At 41.6% G+C, this 17,549-nt stretch overlaps 1 protein-coding gene across 1 annotated transcript in view; it reads right to left on the minus strand.

The window, feature by feature from the left end:
- Positions 1–17,549, minus strand: part of GREB1L (GREB1 like retinoic acid receptor coactivator) — a 167,926-nt gene that overhangs the window by 60,124 nt on the left and 90,253 nt on the right. Inside the window, exons 15-16 of the mRNA XM_017873530.1 lie at positions 16,663–16,797; positions 14,326–14,523 (exon numbers count right to left, since the gene is read on the minus strand). Coding sequence (XP_017729019.1) covers positions 14,326–14,523; positions 16,663–16,797 — 333 coding nt within the window. The remainder of the gene's footprint in view (positions 1–14,325; positions 14,524–16,662; positions 16,798–17,549) is intronic.

Genomic DNA, 17,549 nt, shown 5'->3' on the forward strand with positions numbered 1-17,549 from the left:
GCATGCACGTATATTTTCACTTCTCTCTCATTTCAGATTTTTTTTTTTTTTTTTTTTTTTTTTTGAGACAGTGTCTCGTTCTGTCACCTTGCTCTGTCGCCCAGGCTGGAGTGCAGTGGTGCAGTCTCGGCTCACTGCAAGCTCCACCTCTTGGGTTCATGCCATTCTCCTGCCTCAGCCTCCCAAGTAGTTGGGACTACAGGCACCCGCCACCACGCCTGGCTAATTTTTTTGTATTTTTAGTAGAAATGGGGTTTCACCATGTTAGCCAGGATGGTCTCGATCTCCTGACCTTGTGATCCACCCACCTTGTTCTCCCAAAGTGCTGGGATTACAGATGTCAACCACTGCGCCCGGCTCATTTAATATCTTGGAGTGGAATTGCTGGATCATAGAGTAACTCTATATTTAATCATCTGAGCAACCACTAGACTGTTTTCTAAAGTTGCTGTGCCATTTTAAATTCCTAACAGCAGTGTATGAGTTTCCAATTTCTCCACATATTCGACAATTGTTACTACCTCTCTTTTATGGGTCATCCTAGTGGGGTGTGTAGTAGTCTCTCATTGTGGTTTTGATTCGCATTTCTCCAATGACTAATGATGAACATCTTTTCATGCGTTCATTGGCCATTCATGTATCTCCTTTGGATAGATGCTTATTCAGATCCTTCATCCATATGTTAATTAAACAATTTGTCTTTATTATTGAGTTTTTTTTTAAATTATACTTTAAGTTCTAGGGTACATGTGCACAGCGTGCAGGTTTGTTACATATGTATACATGAGCCATATTGATGTGCTGCACCCATTAACTCGTAATTTACATTAGATGTATCTCCTGATGCTATCCCTCCCCCCGCCCCCCTCCCCACAATAGGACCCAGTGTGTGATGTTCCCCTTCCTGTGAGTTGTAACAGGTCTTTGAATATTGTAGATATAGTGCCGTACGAGATAAATGATTTCCAAATAGTTTCCCCCATTCTGTGGCTTGTCTTTTCACTTTCTTCATGATGTCCTTTGAAGTACAAATATTTTAAATTTTGAGGGTTGTCCAGTTTATGTATAAAAGTTTAGGCTTTTGGTGTCATATGTAAGAAATAATTATTAGTATTCCAAGGTCACAAACATTTATACCCATTTTCTTCTAAGAATTTTGTAATTGTAGCTGCTACATTTAGGTCTTTGATCCATTTTGAGTTATTTTTTGTATGTGAGGTAGAGGTCAAACTTCATTCTTTTGCATGTGGATATTCAGTTGTCCCAGCATCATTCATTGAAGACTATTCTTTCTCTGTTAAACTGTCTTGGCACCCTTGTCAAAATTGAATTGAGGTTTATTTCTGGAATCTCAACACCATCTTGTTTATCTACATGTTTATCATTTTGTCATCGCCACACTGTCTTGAGTACAGTAGCTTATACAGTTTACTAGAGTTAAAATGGGGAAGTGAGAGTCCTCCAACTTTATTCTTTTTCAATAATGTTTTGGGTATTCTGGGTCCCTCAAATTTCCACATGAATTTTAGAATCAGCTTGTAAGTTTCTGCAAAGAAGCCAGCTGGGATTTTGGTAGGGGATGCACTGAATCTGTAGACCAATTTGGGGGAATATGGTCATCTTAAAAATATTAATATATCTTCAATTTTATAAATATAAATCTTTTCATTTATTTAGGTCTTCCTTAATTTCATTCAGCAATGCTTCATTATTTCAGAGGATAAGCTTTGCACTTCTTTTGTCAAATTCATTCCTATGTATTTTATTCTTTTGATATTCTTGTAATTAAAATTTTCTTAATTTTATTTTCAGATCCCTTATACTATTTTGCAACTTTTGTATGTCTAAAATTATTTTATAAAAAAAAATTTAAGGAGGCATGAGCATACCAAATATTTACTGAAGCACATACATTGCAGGTGGGAGTGTAAATATAATCAATTTGGGAAAAATTTAGCATTCTTTGGTAAAATTTAAAATGTTCAGAACCTGTGCTTCAACAATTCTATTCCCAGAGAAGCTCTTATATGTGTACCAGCACTGTCTGAAGGAATCAAAAAACCAGAAACATTACAAGTGTACATCAGTAGTAGAATTGTGCTTTTTAAAAGATATGTGATGTATTTATATAGAAGAATACTAAAAATCTGTGAAGTGAATGAATTACAGCTACAAACAACAGCAGGAACAACTTCAGGGACATAACATTAAGCATAAAAAATAAATCACAGAAGAATACATAGAATGTAGTTCCACTTAGGTTTAAAGTATATGAAATTAAGCACATATTGTTTAAAAGTTAAGGCATTATGGTAAAACTATAAATAAAAGCGAGGGAATGATAAACACAAAATTCAGCGTAATGGTTACCTTTGAAAAGAGAGGGACATTAGCATCAGGGAGATCCACCAGGGAGGAACAGTCTTCCGTGTTCCTTATTTTGGTGGAATGAGTGCTCATTCCATTGTGATTTTTAAAATATCCTTTATAAATGTGATCTATTCAATAATTAAAACTTCTTAAAAAGGGGGAATGTAAATTACCTATCCATGTTTTAGAAACTATTTGAGGACAATAACTCTCTGGAATGCCATCTGACAGATACATCAACAATGAATAGCAACTATTTTAACTTCACATTCTATTTTCTACTACAGAAATGGAAAGACTAGTGCCATAAATACCTGTATGCTCTTTAGTTAGATGAATCAGTTGTTAATATTTTGCTACATTTGCTTTTCTTTGTTACTTTTATTGTTTTGTTTTGCAAAATAATTTCGAAATAAGTAACGTATATCATAATACTTTACCCCTAAATCCTTATTCTCCTATATAACTACAATATCATTATTACATTTATGAAACTGAACCAACATCAGTATAATATTCTTTAATACCCAGCCCATATTCGAGTTTCAGTAATTGTCCCAGAGCTGTGTTTTAATTTTTTATATTTTAATCAAGTATCCAATTAAGAATTAAGCATGGGTTTTGGGGCTGGGGAGAGTAGGTTTGTTAAAGGACACAAAATTTCAGTTAGACAGGAGGAAAAGTTCAGAGAATTGATTATACAACATGGTAATTATATTAATAATATTTTATACTTGAAAATTGCTAAGAGAGTAGATTTTAAATGTTCTTCACCACAAATATTAAGTATGTGAGGTAATGGATATGTTCATCAGTTTGATTTCGCCATTCCATAATGTTTACTTAACACATCATGTTCCATATAAAAATATATATACAATCTTTGTCCATTAAAAAATAAACAAGTATTATACTTGGTTGTCATGTCTCTTTATTCTCCATATTTAAAACAACCAAACAGCCTCCCTGACTTTTCTTTGATCTATTTTTCTTTTTAATCTTTCAAGACATTATTTTTTAAAACTCAAGCTAATTGTTTTGTAAGATGCCACACCATCTGGATCTGTCTGGAAGCTTCCCTGTGACCAGACTCAGGCTAAACAGTTTTGGCAATTATACCTCATAGGTGACATTGTGTGCTTTTTTGCACATAATGTCAGTTTGTCCCATAACTGGAGATGCCAAATTTTGATTACTTAGTTATGGCAGTGTCTACTGCCAGATCTCCCCATTGTAGAGAGACACCTTTCCCTCTTTGTTAGCTTTTAATCCATAGGATGATACTTTGAGACTTTGTGAATATTTGTTCCCTAATTACTTTTTTTTTTTTTTTTTGAGATGGAGTCACTCTCTGTCCCCAGGCTGGAGTGCAGTGGCGTGATCTGGGCTCACTGCAACCTCCGCCTCCTGGGTTCAAGTGATTCTCCTGCCTCAGCCTCCCGAGTAGCTGGGACTACAGGCATGCGCCACCATGCCCGGTTAATTTTTGTATTTTTAGTAGAGACGGGGTTTCACCATATTGACCAGGATAGTCTCGATCTCTTGACCTCGTGATCCGCCCCCTTCGGCCTCCCAAAGTGCTGGGATTACAGGCATGAGCCACTGTGTCCGGCCCCCTAATGACATTTTATTCAATGGCTTTAGTATCCATCTTTGTCAGAATCAATAATTACATATTGGTACTACAAAGTGGGGATTTTCTAATTCCATCATGTTTCCTGCATTTATTAACTGGCACTCTTCTGTAGAGAAGGCATTCCCCTAACGTCTCACTTCTCCTGCTCCTTTTATTTTTTAGTATTGCTCTGGACTCATGGGTTTTAAAAAATTTTTCAATAGGTTGCAATCCATTGCTATCATTCCTTGGGATGCTCAAAATTTCCAAATTTAGCCATAAATCCCCTCAAGCAGGCTGCTATGTCCTTTTGGCATGCTCCAATCAATCTTTGCACTTTCTCACTTTCTGGCACAACAAAATGTTCCAGAAATGTTTCCACCTCAGAGCTGGGACAGTGGGGAATGGTGTTAAGAAGCCCAAACCTAAATGCTCCATGTGCTCACAGATAGGAGTCTGAGACCAGCCTGAGCAACGTGGTGAGATCTCATCTCTAAAAAGCAGTTAGCCAGGTGTGGTGACACGTGCCTGTAGTCCCAAATACTTGGGAGGCTGAGGTGGGAGGATCATCTGAGCCTGGGAGTTTGAGGCTGGAATGAGGCATGATCATGCCACTGCACTTCAACCTGGGCAACAGAGTGAGACCCTGTCTTTCAGTGGACAGAAGTATTTTTCTTTTTTCAAATTATGACTTCACCCTTTTATCGCCAATTTAAACCTAAAATGAATATTTCTTATTTTCCCATTTCACATTTGAAGTTCCCGTCTTTCATTTGAGAACCCTGGTTTTCAACATTAAACTGAAAGCACTGCCAGGCGCGGTGGATTACGCCTGTAATCCCAGCACTTTGGGAGGCCGAGGTGGGCGGATCATGAGGTCAGGAGATACAGACCATCCTGGCTAACACAGTGAAACCCCGTCTCTACTAAAAATACAAAAAAATTAGCCGGGCATGGTGGCCGGCGCCTGTATTCCCAGCTACTCAGGAGGCTGAGGCAGGAGAATGGCGTGAACCCAGGAGGCGGAGCTTGCAGTGAGCTGAGATCGCGCCACTGCACTCCAGCCTGGGCCACAGAGTGAGACTCCATCTCATAAAAAAAAAATTAAACTATTTACCTGTCTGCTCTCTCCTATGACATACACAAAATAGTTTTAAATTTATCAGTAATACTCCCAATAACAAACACTCTAATTAAAATTTAAGATTTCTTTTCAATCATTTCAACCCCATAGGATATGTCACATAAACAACATACAATAAGGAAACTGTTAAAAAATTACTTGAATTAATTATTTTTGCTGTGTGGTTAATGTTGTCAATGTGATATGCAGTTAGGTTCCTTCATTTGTTTGTATTAAATTTTAAGTTTGCCTTTCCCCATTACTTTATTTTTGAATATATAAACCATTTTCAAGGCTCAAAAGTCAAAATTATAGTCATTCCATACCTATCTCTTCCATCCCATAGATAAACTTTTTCATTAGGCCAGGCACTGTGGCTCACACCTGTAATCCCAGCACTTTGGGAGGCCAAGGTGGGTGGATCACCTTAGGTCAATGGTTCGAGACCAGCTTGGTCAACGTGGCAAAACCCCGTCTCTACCAAAAATACAAAAATTAGCTGGGTGTGGTGGTGTGTACCTGTAATCCCAGCTACTCTGGAGGCTGAGGCAGGAGGATCACTTGAACCTGGGAGGCGGAGGTCACAGTGAGCCAGGACCGTACCACTGCACTCCAGCCTGGGTGACAGAGCAAGACTCCACAAAACAAAAAGAACAAATAAACTTTTTCATTAGTTTCTGACTTAGCTTTCATGCTTTGTTTTGTTTTTCAAAAATAAGCAGAGGTAAGGAATCTGAAAATGTCAGAAGCACTGAGCAATGGCCAGTCTAAGAAAGGTCACTTTCATTCTGTTTCCTTACTAACTTAATTTATCACAGTTCTATGGAATTAAACAAGTTTATTTTCTAATGAATCATAAGCAAATTGTCACATCTTTCCAACTCCACAATAAAACGTGGGTATCAGCAGGGCGCACCTGTGGCACTGATGATGGTACTAAGAGATCCAGGGTTGTGTCTAAATACTAAATCTCACTTTTGACATGAGTGGGAATGTAGGAGCACCAGTAACTCTTCTTCCTTCCTGACATTTTGTAACTCATTGAGTTCTAGAACAGAGCCAGTGGTGGCTGGGAGTCACCGTGTTCCCTATTAATCTAAACCTAAAGGTTTTAGATTAATAACCTTTTAGGGAACACATTAACTAATGTCTCTTACTCTTGGCCAAAGCAGATTTCTGGAACATGGGTTTTAATGACTAAATTTGTTTTTGCCAGAGGGCTAGCAAACCTTAAATATTATTCCTGTGTTTGCCTTTCAAAATAGATTTGAACTTAAAATTCAACAAAATGTTGAATATTTGTTCAGCAAATATTCATGCATAGTAAAATATTCATTTTACTTTCTGGCTGAAGAGAAAGATCATTAATAAACACACAACTACAACACACAGTGCGTTGAATGCCAAGGCTGGAGAACTGTAGGGTGTGCATGAGCACCACGCACACACACACAGTGGGAGAAAAGCTGGGAAGGAACGTGCCCTGGCAGCCAGAGGAACCAGAAGGAATCTAACAAAAGGAATGGAGGTTTCCAGTGTTGCCAAAAGCTCAGATAAGGACCAAAAAGGTCATTGGTGATACTGGCAAGGGTGCTGTGAGGGTGGAAGCCAGTTTGCCAGGCATCGGGGAGTGACTAGGGGATGGAGGTGACGATGGACAGCCCTCTTGGTTTGGCACTTGGGAGGAGGAAGGGAGCTGGAGAGCCAGGTGGGATTAACAGAGTCTTGTTTTGTCTTTGAGAGAGGGGGACAGGTTGACACTGATGGAATGAGATCCCAGAAAGAAAAAAGTTGAAGCAATGAGAGAGAAGAAAAGCAATAGTGTGAGGTCCCTCAAAGGTGGAAACTATCTGGGGTGAGGTGTGTGGATCAGGCTGAAACAGAGCACGGCAGCTCCTCCACTGATCAGCAGGGAAGGGGAAAAGACAGGTATATACACAGTTAGGTTTCTAGATTCCCAGGCAGGAAGTTGTTATTGTTGTTTTCTCTCTCTTTTTTTTTTTTTGAGACAGAGCTCACTCTGTCACCTAGGTTGGTGAAGTGCAGTGGTGCGATCTCAGTACACTGCAACCTCCAACTTCCAGGTTCAAGTGATTCTCATGCCTCAGCCTCCCGAATAGCTGGGATTACAGGTAAACACCCCTCACACCCAGCTAATTTTGAATTTTAGTAGAGACAGGGTTTCACTATGTTGGCCCAGCTGGTCTCGAACTCCTGACCTCAGGTGGATCCACCTGACTCGGCCTCCCAAAGTGCTGGGATTATAGGCATGAGCCACCGTGCCGGGCCTAGAGGCAAGTTTTTACCTGAAGTTTTTTTTTTTTTCTTTGGGTGGGGTAGCATGGTCATTTGCTAAGAGAGAAGGAGCAGGGATGAAGTCTGGGGTTTGAGGAGTGAAATGGAGTCCATGATAGCCACTGTGGAGAACGAGAGAGAGAACCAACTAAGGAACCAAAAAAGGGCTGTGCGTGGTGGCTCACGCCTGTAATCCCAGCACTTTGGGAGGCCGAGGTGGGTGGATCATCTGAGGTCAGGAGTTCGAGACCAGCCTGGCCAACATGGTGAAACCCCATTTCCACTAAAAATACAAAAATTAGGCCGGGAGTGGTGGCTCACACCTGTAATCCCAGCACTTTGGAGTTTGAGACCAGCCTGACCAACATGGTGAAACCACGTCTATACTAAACATACAAAAAAATTAGCCAGGCTTGGTGGTGCATGCCTGTAATCCCAGCTACTCGGGAGGCTGAGGCAGAAGAATCGTTTGAACCCAGGAGGCAGAGGTTGCAGTGAGCCAAGACTGTGCCATTGCACTCGAGCCTGGGCCACAAAAGCGTAACTCTGTCTCGAAAAAAAAAAATTAGCTGGGAGTGGTAGCACATGCCTGTAATCCCAGCTACTCAGGAGGCTGAGGCAGGAGAATCGCTTGAACCTGGGAGGTGGAGTTTGCAGTAAGCCAAGATTGCGCCATTGTACTCCAGCCTAGGCCACAAAAGCAAAACTCAGTCTCAAAATAAAAAACAAACAACAACAAAAAAAACAAACAAGAATTTAGCATGGCATCAACTGGAAAGGTCGATTCTTTCCCACACAGTGAGAAGATGTTGAATATGCCGCAAAGGAGAGTGTGGCCTGAAATTGGGACCAACTGAACGGGTGATTCCAGGATTAGGCAGGGCCCAGGGTATGACGAGGGGGCAGTGGCTGTGACTATGGTGAAGCAGGGGGCAAATGTGCCTGAGGGTGAGAACGGAAGGTAGTGAGAGTTGGGTACTGGCTGGGCCATCCCTCGGATAGCAATGCATGTGCTGGGTTATGCTTGCAAAGAGCAATGTCTTGTGTTTTCTCTACCTCAGGACAGAGTAGTTTCCCAGTACATTCTTCCCGGGCACCTGTTCCCTGTGTCTTAGTCACTGAACAAAAAATACTATCTTTTTTTTCTTTTGAAATTTTAAGTGACCAACAAGGGAGTATAAGGTTGGTGAGACCAAAAAAATGTGTCTTTTTTTTTATTAAAATTTTTTTTGTTATTTAAAAAAATAAGAAAATGTATTTTCTTATTTTAATTGATATCTTACAGAAGAAAGCTCTGCCACAATAAAATCTGTTTTTAGAAACTAAGAATGCCGGCCACACACAATGGCTCACTCCTGTAATCCCAGCACTTTGGGAGGCCAAGGTGGGTGGATCCCCTTGAGGTCAGGAGTTCAAGACCAGACTGGCCAACACAGTGAAACCCTGCCTCTACTAAAAGTACAAAAATTAGCTGGGTGTGGTGGCAGGCGCCTGTAATCCTAGTTACTTGGAAGGCTGAGGCAGGAGAATCACTTGAACCCAAAAGGCAGAGGTTGCAGTGAGCCGAGATTGTGCCACTGCCCCGGGCAACAAGAGCGAAACTCCATCTCAAAAAAAAAAAAAGAAAGAAAGTGGGAATGCCTTCCTCTCTCTCTTCACTTTCCCTGCAATGTCTACTGCTTCCTTAAAACTGCCTTATGTCCATTTGAATAGAGTAATCTATATATCAGCAAACAAATACGTCTCTCTAGCTTTTTTATAATCATGCATGTGTTAAAGTGTCAGATTTGTGTCATTCCCCTAACAGGATAACACTTCCTTGCCTGGATACCTCCAGACCCATTCCCATTCGCTGGGGCTCTCACCAACACCATTTTATAAGCAGGGAGGTAAAAAACGGGCAGTCACTTCCTGTACTTCTCCCTCTCACCTTGAACTGAAATGGGCTTGCATTTGGATGGCACCAGTACGCTAAGTATTCTCATTCACAGAATATGGGGTCCTCTGAATTAGAAGAATCATGCTACAACTTCAGAGTTATAAAAAAATGACACTAAAACAAAAGGATTTCCTATAGTATAAAAATGCTGCTTCCCCACAGATCACTCCAGCAGTTACAAGCCAACATTAGGCAAACTTAAAAGATGTTAAACCCACTTCATTCATTTTTTTTAACCTTCAAATTCTTTCTATGATATTTTGTTTTGTTTTCCTTTTTCCTCCTCCCTCCCCTCTTTCCTTCATTTCTTCATCAGAATGTGAGCTGAGGTTTCAAATGCTTCACTTTAGTGCTGGGTCTGCAACAACGTGATGGTTTCTATTTTCATCCTTTTACTTCCAGCCATGCAGGCACTGCCAAGGATGTGCCCTTTCTGCATACTCTGGCAGCTCTTCCCTGCCTGAGTGCTTTTCCTGGTAGGCTCTGCTGGAATGCTTTCTTTAGTAAAGGAGGCAAATGCAACCAGGACACAGAGACCTTGGACACTGTTTCTCCTTCTGCCCATCTTTTTCTCCTTCTAGCCCTCCATTCAAACATCAGTTGAGCACCTGCTGGTGCCAGGCCCAAGAGAGGCATGAAATGAGGCACTAGGCACGCAACAATAAAAAAACTGTCCTTGGGCCAGGCGTGGTGGCTCACACCTGTAATCCCAGCACTTTGGGAGGCCGAGGTGGGCGGATCACCTGAGGTTGGAAGTTAGAGACCAGCCTGACCAACATGGAGAAACCTCATCTCTACTAAAAATACAAAAAAATTAGCCGGGCATGGTGGCGCATGCCTGTAATCCCAGCTATTTGGGAGGCTGAGGCAGGAGAATCGCTTGAACCCAGGAGGTGGAGGTTGCGGTGAGCCAAGATCGCGCCATTGCACTCCAGCCTGGGCAACGAGAGCGAAACTCGGTCTCAAAACAAAAACAAAAAACAAAAACAAACTGTCCTTGTTCTTAAGGTACTACCTTCTGTGGCCTTAAGCAAACTAGGCTCTTCTCAATTCACATGATGACATATGAGGAAACTAAGTCAGATGATTTCTCAAAAACTTTGTTTTAATAGCTATGATTTTAAAGTTATTTTATTTATTTATTTTTTTTGAGACGGAATCTCGCTCTGTCGCCCAGGCTGGAGTGCAGTGGCCGGATCTCAGCTCACTGCAAGCTCCGCCTCCCGGGTTTATGCCATTCTCCTGCCTCAGCCTCCCAAGTAGCTGGGACTACAGGCGCCCGCCACCTCGCCCGGCTAGTTTTTTTTTTTAGTAGAGACGGGGTTTCACCGTATTAGCCAGGATGGTCTCGATCTCCTGACCTCGTGATCCGCCCGTCTCGGCCTCCCAAAGTGCTGGGATTACAGGCTTGAGCCACTGCGCCCGGCCCTAAAGAGTTATTTTAATGGATAATCTCCCGCTACTTATTCTACCCAGAACAATTTCTCCTCCATACATTTTAACATGCTTCTAGTCCTTTCTCTTCTATCAATTTGTATGTGTTCCAAGAATATGAAGGTATTTAAATATCAAAACAAATACTTTTGTAATTATGATGTGACTACACATTCATTAAGAATGATGCTCACAAAAGATGTTCATGACACGGAAAAAGGTACACACTGTAATGCCAAGTGAAAAAAAACAGAGGCAGGGAAGAGAGGTGGAACACTAGGTATTATTTGTTAATGCCAACATTTTAACAGTGGTTACCCTTGAATGGTAGGATTATAAACGTTTAAATGTTTCTACTTAAATTTTTAAAAATAAGGTATACCATAATCATGCTTTTGTAACACAATAAAGTTATGTTTAAATATACAGAAGTGATTGTTTTTGCAGCAAAAGTTTCAGTATGCATGCCAAAGCCAGATGTGAATAATTCTAAAAATATGCTTTGCTTTGAGTGTGCCAAACCTGTCTATTACATTGATTTTTTTTCTGGATTCTAAGCTTATATAATTGGTCAAATTCTGGTACCTTTTTGAGAGGTGACAATCTTAAAATACTCACTTTAGAAAAATCTGGCCGGGCGCGGTGGCTCAAGCCTGTAATCCCAGCACTTTGGGAGGCCGAGACGGGCGGATCACGAGGTCAGGAGATCGAGACCATCCTGGCTAACACAGTGAAACCCCGTCTCTACTAAAAAATACAAAAAACTAGCCGGGCGAGGTGGCGGGCGCCTGTAGTCCCAGCTACTCAGGAGGCTGAGGCAGGAGAATGGCCTAAACCCGGGAGGCGGAGCTTGCAGTGAGCTGAGATCCGGCCACTGCACTCCAGCCTGGGCGACAGAGCAAGACTCCGTCTCAAAAAAAAAAGAAAAAAAAAAAGAAAAATCTGAGGGCACTGAGAAGAGAAAGCAAAGAATCTGTACAATTTCTTCATCTGTCAAAAATGCAAGGCTTTATTTAGGAGCTTGCATTTATTAGGAAAGGTGAAAGTGCAGGTCACTGAGAGGTTATCTCAGGAAAAGGCTCTGCAGATGATTTCGTCACTTCAAACAGGTGCCATGATGTGTTTGCTCAAACACAATTTGGGATATCAGATCACAAACTCAGGGAGGCCACAGATGCCAACTGGTACAAGTAAAATACCTAAAAGACAAGGCCCTTCCTCCATGTTACAAAAGAAAAAAAAATAACAAAAAATCTGGCTACTGCTTGGTGTGACCGACACCCATCCATCCACTCCCCATACTGGAGAAGGGGCAGGAAAAATAAATGCAGAAACAAGCCAGTAGCTGAGAGAGAGAACTCACTGTGGTTTTTGGAAGAGCTGTGAGAGAAGGCATTTGACCTTTTCCAGCTCATCATTTACAGGTCGATATTTCCAACAAGTCATTTTGTAACTTGTCATTCCAAAACTGACAGTCCAAAAAGAAGACTGCACTGTCAACCAGGCACTTGGGCCTCCAGAAGACGTGGACAAAATTTCACATGTCAGTCACAGCCACCAAGAGGGGTTAAAGAGATAGAAACAGGGAAAAATGTACTGTCAGTCAGCTCATTTGGCCTCTAGAACATGAGGCCTTTTTTCAAAACTTTTAATTTTAAATTTTGTGGGTACACAGTAGGAGTATATATTCATGGAGTACATGAGAAAATTTGATACACGCATGGAATATGTAATAATCACATCAGGGTAAATGGGGTATCCATTCCCTGAAGCATTTATCCTTTGTGTTACAAACAATCCAATTACAATACTCTTTTAGTTATTTTTAAAAGTACAATCAAGCAAGATTTCTTATCGAGCCATGCTACTCAAAGTGTGGCCTTCTGACATTGGCATCCCTAGAAGCTTGTTAGAAATGCAGAATCCAGACTGGGTGTGGTGGCTCCCGCCTGTAATCCCAGCACTATGGGAGGCTGAGGCTGGTGTATCACTTGAGGTCAGGAGTTCGAGACCAGCCTGGCCAATATAGTGAAACCCTGTCTCTACTAAAAATACAAAAATTGGGAGCAGTGGCACACACCTGTAATCCCAGCTACTTAGAAGAGGCTGAGGCAGGAGAATTGCTTGAACCCAGGAGGTGGAGGTTGCAGTGAGCCAGGATCGCACCACTGCACTCCTGCCTAGGCAACAGAGTGAGACTATGTCTCAAAAGAAAAAAAAAAAAAGGAAAAAAAAAAGAAATGCAGAATCTGGAGCACAACCCAAACCCACTGACATGGAATCTGCATTTTAGCAGCATCCCTGGGTGATCTGTATGTAGGATAAAATTTGAGAGGCACAGTATGACAGGTATGAACATATAAACCACATTTTAAGCACTTCTGGATTTTTCTGCTTCCTATCTGTTTTTAAATATATTGAAAGTAAAATAATTTTTTTTTTTGGTGGGGGACAGGGTCTCACTCTGTCACCCAGACTGGATTGCAGTGTCTCTCGGTTCACCACAACCTCTGCCTCCCGGGTTCAAGTGAGTCTCCTGCCTCAGCCTCCCAAGTAGCTGGGATAACAGGCATGTGCCACTACCACCTGGCTAATTTTTGTAGTTTTAGTAGAGATGGGGTTTCACCATGTGTTGGCCAGGCTGGTCTTGAACTCCTGACCTCAAATGATCCACCCAACTCAGCCTCCCAAAGTGCTGGGATAACAGCCGTGAGCCACCGCCCCCGGCCGAAAGTAAAATTCTTTACTCTGGCAAAAACAGTCATCTTCCAGATCTAAAATCTGCTTGTGAGGTGTGTGTGTGTGTGTGTGTGTGTGTTCCTCAGCTAAGGTAATCAGAAGCAACTTAACATTTATGATTTCCTTTTCAAACCTAGTTTACAAAGGCAAGCATTTTACAGCTGTCCCAAGTTTCTAAATTCCTTATAACTTCTTGTAATTCTAATCAAATTTTATTTTTGAAAAGGGTTATTATTTACCACAGACTTGTAACATTTTTTTTTTTAAGACTTGTAAAATTTTACTCTATCTTTTCTGGGAAAAACATTTTTTTCTTTAAAGTTATTAGGAGTAACGCTAACCTTTTTTTCTTAAAGAATGTCATAGATGACATAGGGGATGGTGTTCCGGTTTCCAGGTTGCAGATGTGCTGGTGACGTGCTAAATGGCCAAGAATCCACCTATGCAAATGAGGGCTGCATGTGGGAGGAGTTCAGGTGGCACAGACACCATCAACTCATGCAGGGCCATCCTTGCCTTGAGAAAAATCTCTCTTCATCAATAAATGACCAGATTCTAGTCCTACAGATTACATCATGAACTTAACGATATCTGGCAAACATGCATAGCAATTTACCCTTGACCTTGAGGGAAAAAGGACAGAGTACGTTGAGGGAAAACTTCAGATAAACCCAAAATAACAAAGTGCTTTTATGATTTTTATTACTGAAGAAGGCTTTAAGCATCCTATAAAAGTTTGGATTAAGCAAAAGAGGCAGCGGGATCTGAAGCTGGATCTAGGTGGGCTCCTCTTTGAAAGTTCACTCTTACCTGATTGTCGAATCCGTTGAAGAGTTTGCTGAACCAACACCTCTGATCTGGGGACAATGATGATGAAGTCTACTTTGCTGAAGTGACCGAGGTCCAGGCTCTGGCTGCCACTGTCCGCTATAGCGCACACCTGGGATAAGAGTTTTCTGGCAACTGTTAGCTGCGGTTGATAAATTTGGAAGGTTTCATTATCTAAATCTAAAATTTAAAAAGAAGTCATAAGAACAAGGTTAATTTACTTCCATAATGGCCACTGTGAATCTCTATGAGGACACATACCACACAGACAGTAATGTAATACACTCTCACTAAGAATTCTCACCTGCTATTTGCACTCTCTATGAGTTTTAATAGATTTGCCTATTTTTCCTGAAACGTGGATGAGAGGATGTGCTCAGGAGTGGACGTGGCAGTTTTGCAAATGTATTATTTTAAAATTGATTGATTATCTCACAAATGCCTAATTCAATACCCCTATCCCAACCCAGAAGTGGAGGAGACAGACTACACTCTCACAGCTGGAGCCAGGACTCATCTCTGAAAAGGGGAACATTTCCGGTTTTCTTTAGAAATATCAGCACAGGCCAGTGTCCCAGACCCGACCCAGTTCAAGGAAAGAGGAGATGCCATAATGATCATAATACCGAGTCCCCCTGAGCTTTTCTGGATGGCATTACAGTAAACATTTCCTCTTCAGCAAGTCAGTTGCAACATGGTTGGAAATACCCTTCCCAGTGACTACATAACGCGGGTCATGGAGACATGACCTTCACCTTTCTTCCCACTCAACTCCACTTTGCCAGTGCTGTGACCTGGCAGGTCTAGGTGGTTGTGGCCAGCTCCAGTGCTGATGCCTGGACTATCTGAAGACACCTGACTCATGACATAGCCAGCTGGCCACTCAGCAGGTGACGTATTACAAAAACATTTCCCAGATACTCTAAGCAGGTCAGTAGCTTTTTATTGCAAGTATAATCAAGCAATCAATCTTTCTTATACATGCATGCACATCCACACACACAATGAAACAAGTTTAGTCAGCTAAACGCGCGAGCAGGCAACATCCAATGCTTCTTTAAAGCGCTGGTGATTATCAGGAACACATGTGTCAGTTTAACTGCAACAGGGCCTAATTAACCTGTGCTAATTAATGTTTTCTAAAACCAAATGCAGCTGAGGCAAAGACAGTCCGTCAACATAGCCCAGTTACCGTGGACACTGACAGCAAGTGGAGATTTATACGGACGGTCTCCCTAGTGGTTGAGAGAACCCATTGGAAAAGCCCAAACATGCAACTTTAAATAGAAGCCTAAATAGTCTTTGTACCACAGACTACTAATCAAAATATGTCTTTTAATACAGTTAGGCTGTCATTTCAAAAACATCTTTAAACAAGATTTTTTAAACAGGGAACCAAGAATGTACTTGGGAATCTGTAAGTCCTCTGAGAATGTTTAAATTCTAAATGTGTTAATAATTCAAAACAGTTAACATAAACACATTTTAGATCATCTGGATGATCACTTTATTACCAAATACCATTGAGAAGTCAAAACATTTTATTGCCTGTATTTGCATTTGTTTTTACAACAGAGCTGACTGCCAAACCATGCTACTTTTATTGCCTGAGACACTCCTAATATATAAATAATACATTCCTATCAAGTGGGGGCCAAGTGGCTGTCAGCAGCAGCTTATAAGGGTCTGTCTCCCATCTATCCTTTCTCCTCTTCTTTTTTCTGTTCTGTCCAATGTCATCCCTGTCAATCAGTGAACTGGGGAAGGAATCTGAACCCAAACGAATCCAGTCTAACAATCAGACTCCTCATCCCTGACACTCCCCCTCTGAGCCCCTGCAGCTTATTGTAGGGCAGATGACATGTTGGTAGCGCTGCTCTATCTGCCAAGAAAGCCTCACTATCCCTGAGATAATGTGTGTTTTACAAGTCAGAGAGGAAGTGAAGGAGCAGGAGCTAGGGGCCCTGCACTGCCTGCAGTCTGACTCTTTCAAACAGTTTCTTGAAGTCCTCTGGGCACAGCTGGTGGAGGAAAATGAGCCAATGTCCTGGAATCTTTCAGAGAAAAAAGAGAGAGTGCTTAAGATAAAGTCTTTGACTTGGATTTTCATTCCAGAAGACTTTTACTAGGAACAAGGCCTTTGATCCAGGCCACATGGGAAAGCATTTTTAATTTGAACCAGGTTTATCATGTAGACAATCAGGAAAAGGCTGTTGTGGTCTGTGACTTGAAGAATCCTCAAAACCCTTAGAATGACTTAGTTTTTATAACGTCTGTCCTAAGGACTGACTTCCTTCTTTTGGTCTGAGATGACATTACCCAGGTTTTGTGTGGGAATCATAGCAGCAGCCTCCTGGGGTGACACACATTCATTAAGGTCTCCATTGAAAGGGGTAACCACACTGTCTCCTCTTCTTTGTTGCATTTTTTCCAGCAGCTTGTCTAGGTCATCGCCTATTACAAAATAAAGTAGAGATAAGAAGGTTACGAGGAAGGATATGTTTGTTTTGTTTTTACTAACTGCCTGAGTTGGGCAGTTAGGCTGTTCTCAGTAGATTTGTTGGTCAGCCAGAAATTCATATCAGCATTTACACTTGGCCATCTTCATAGTATACTGGTGTCTCTATAGCAAGAATTACTCTCATTGATATAGTGCTTATAATTTACATGCTTTCACATGTTGTGTCTCGAACTCCCTAATACTCAAAAGCAGGCAGAATGGGATTAGAAAACTGAGTTCCAGGCTGGGCGCAGTGGCTCATGCCTGTAATCCCAGCACTTTGGAAGGCCAAGGCACAGGAGGATTGCTTGAGGCCAGGAGCTGGAGTCCAGTCTGGGCAACAAAGGGAGACCCAGTCTCTACAAAAAATTAAAAAATAAGCCAGGCATGGCGGCACATGCCTGTAGTCCCAGCTGCTTGGGAGGCTGAGGTGGGAGGATCGCTTGAGCCTGTGAAGAGGGGTGGTGTCAAGCAGTGAGCTATGATCATGCTACTGCACTCCAGCCTGGGCGATAGAGTGAGACACTGTCAAAAAAAAAAAAAAAAAAAAAGGAAGGAAGTAAGGAAAGGAGGAAGGGAGGGAGGAGGGAAGGAAAGAAAGGGAAGAAAGGGAAGGAACAAATGAACAAACCGAGTTCCAGGGAGAGAGAAACTCGCCCAAGGTCACTCAACGAAGTTGCGACTGAGCTGAGACTTTTGAATCTGC

Source organism: Rhinopithecus bieti, unplaced genomic scaffold, assembly GCF_001698545.2.
Source record: "Rhinopithecus bieti isolate Rb0 unplaced genomic scaffold, ASM169854v2 scaffold_6946, whole genome shotgun sequence".
Taxonomy (NCBI): domain Eukaryota; kingdom Metazoa; phylum Chordata; class Mammalia; order Primates; family Cercopithecidae; genus Rhinopithecus; species Rhinopithecus bieti.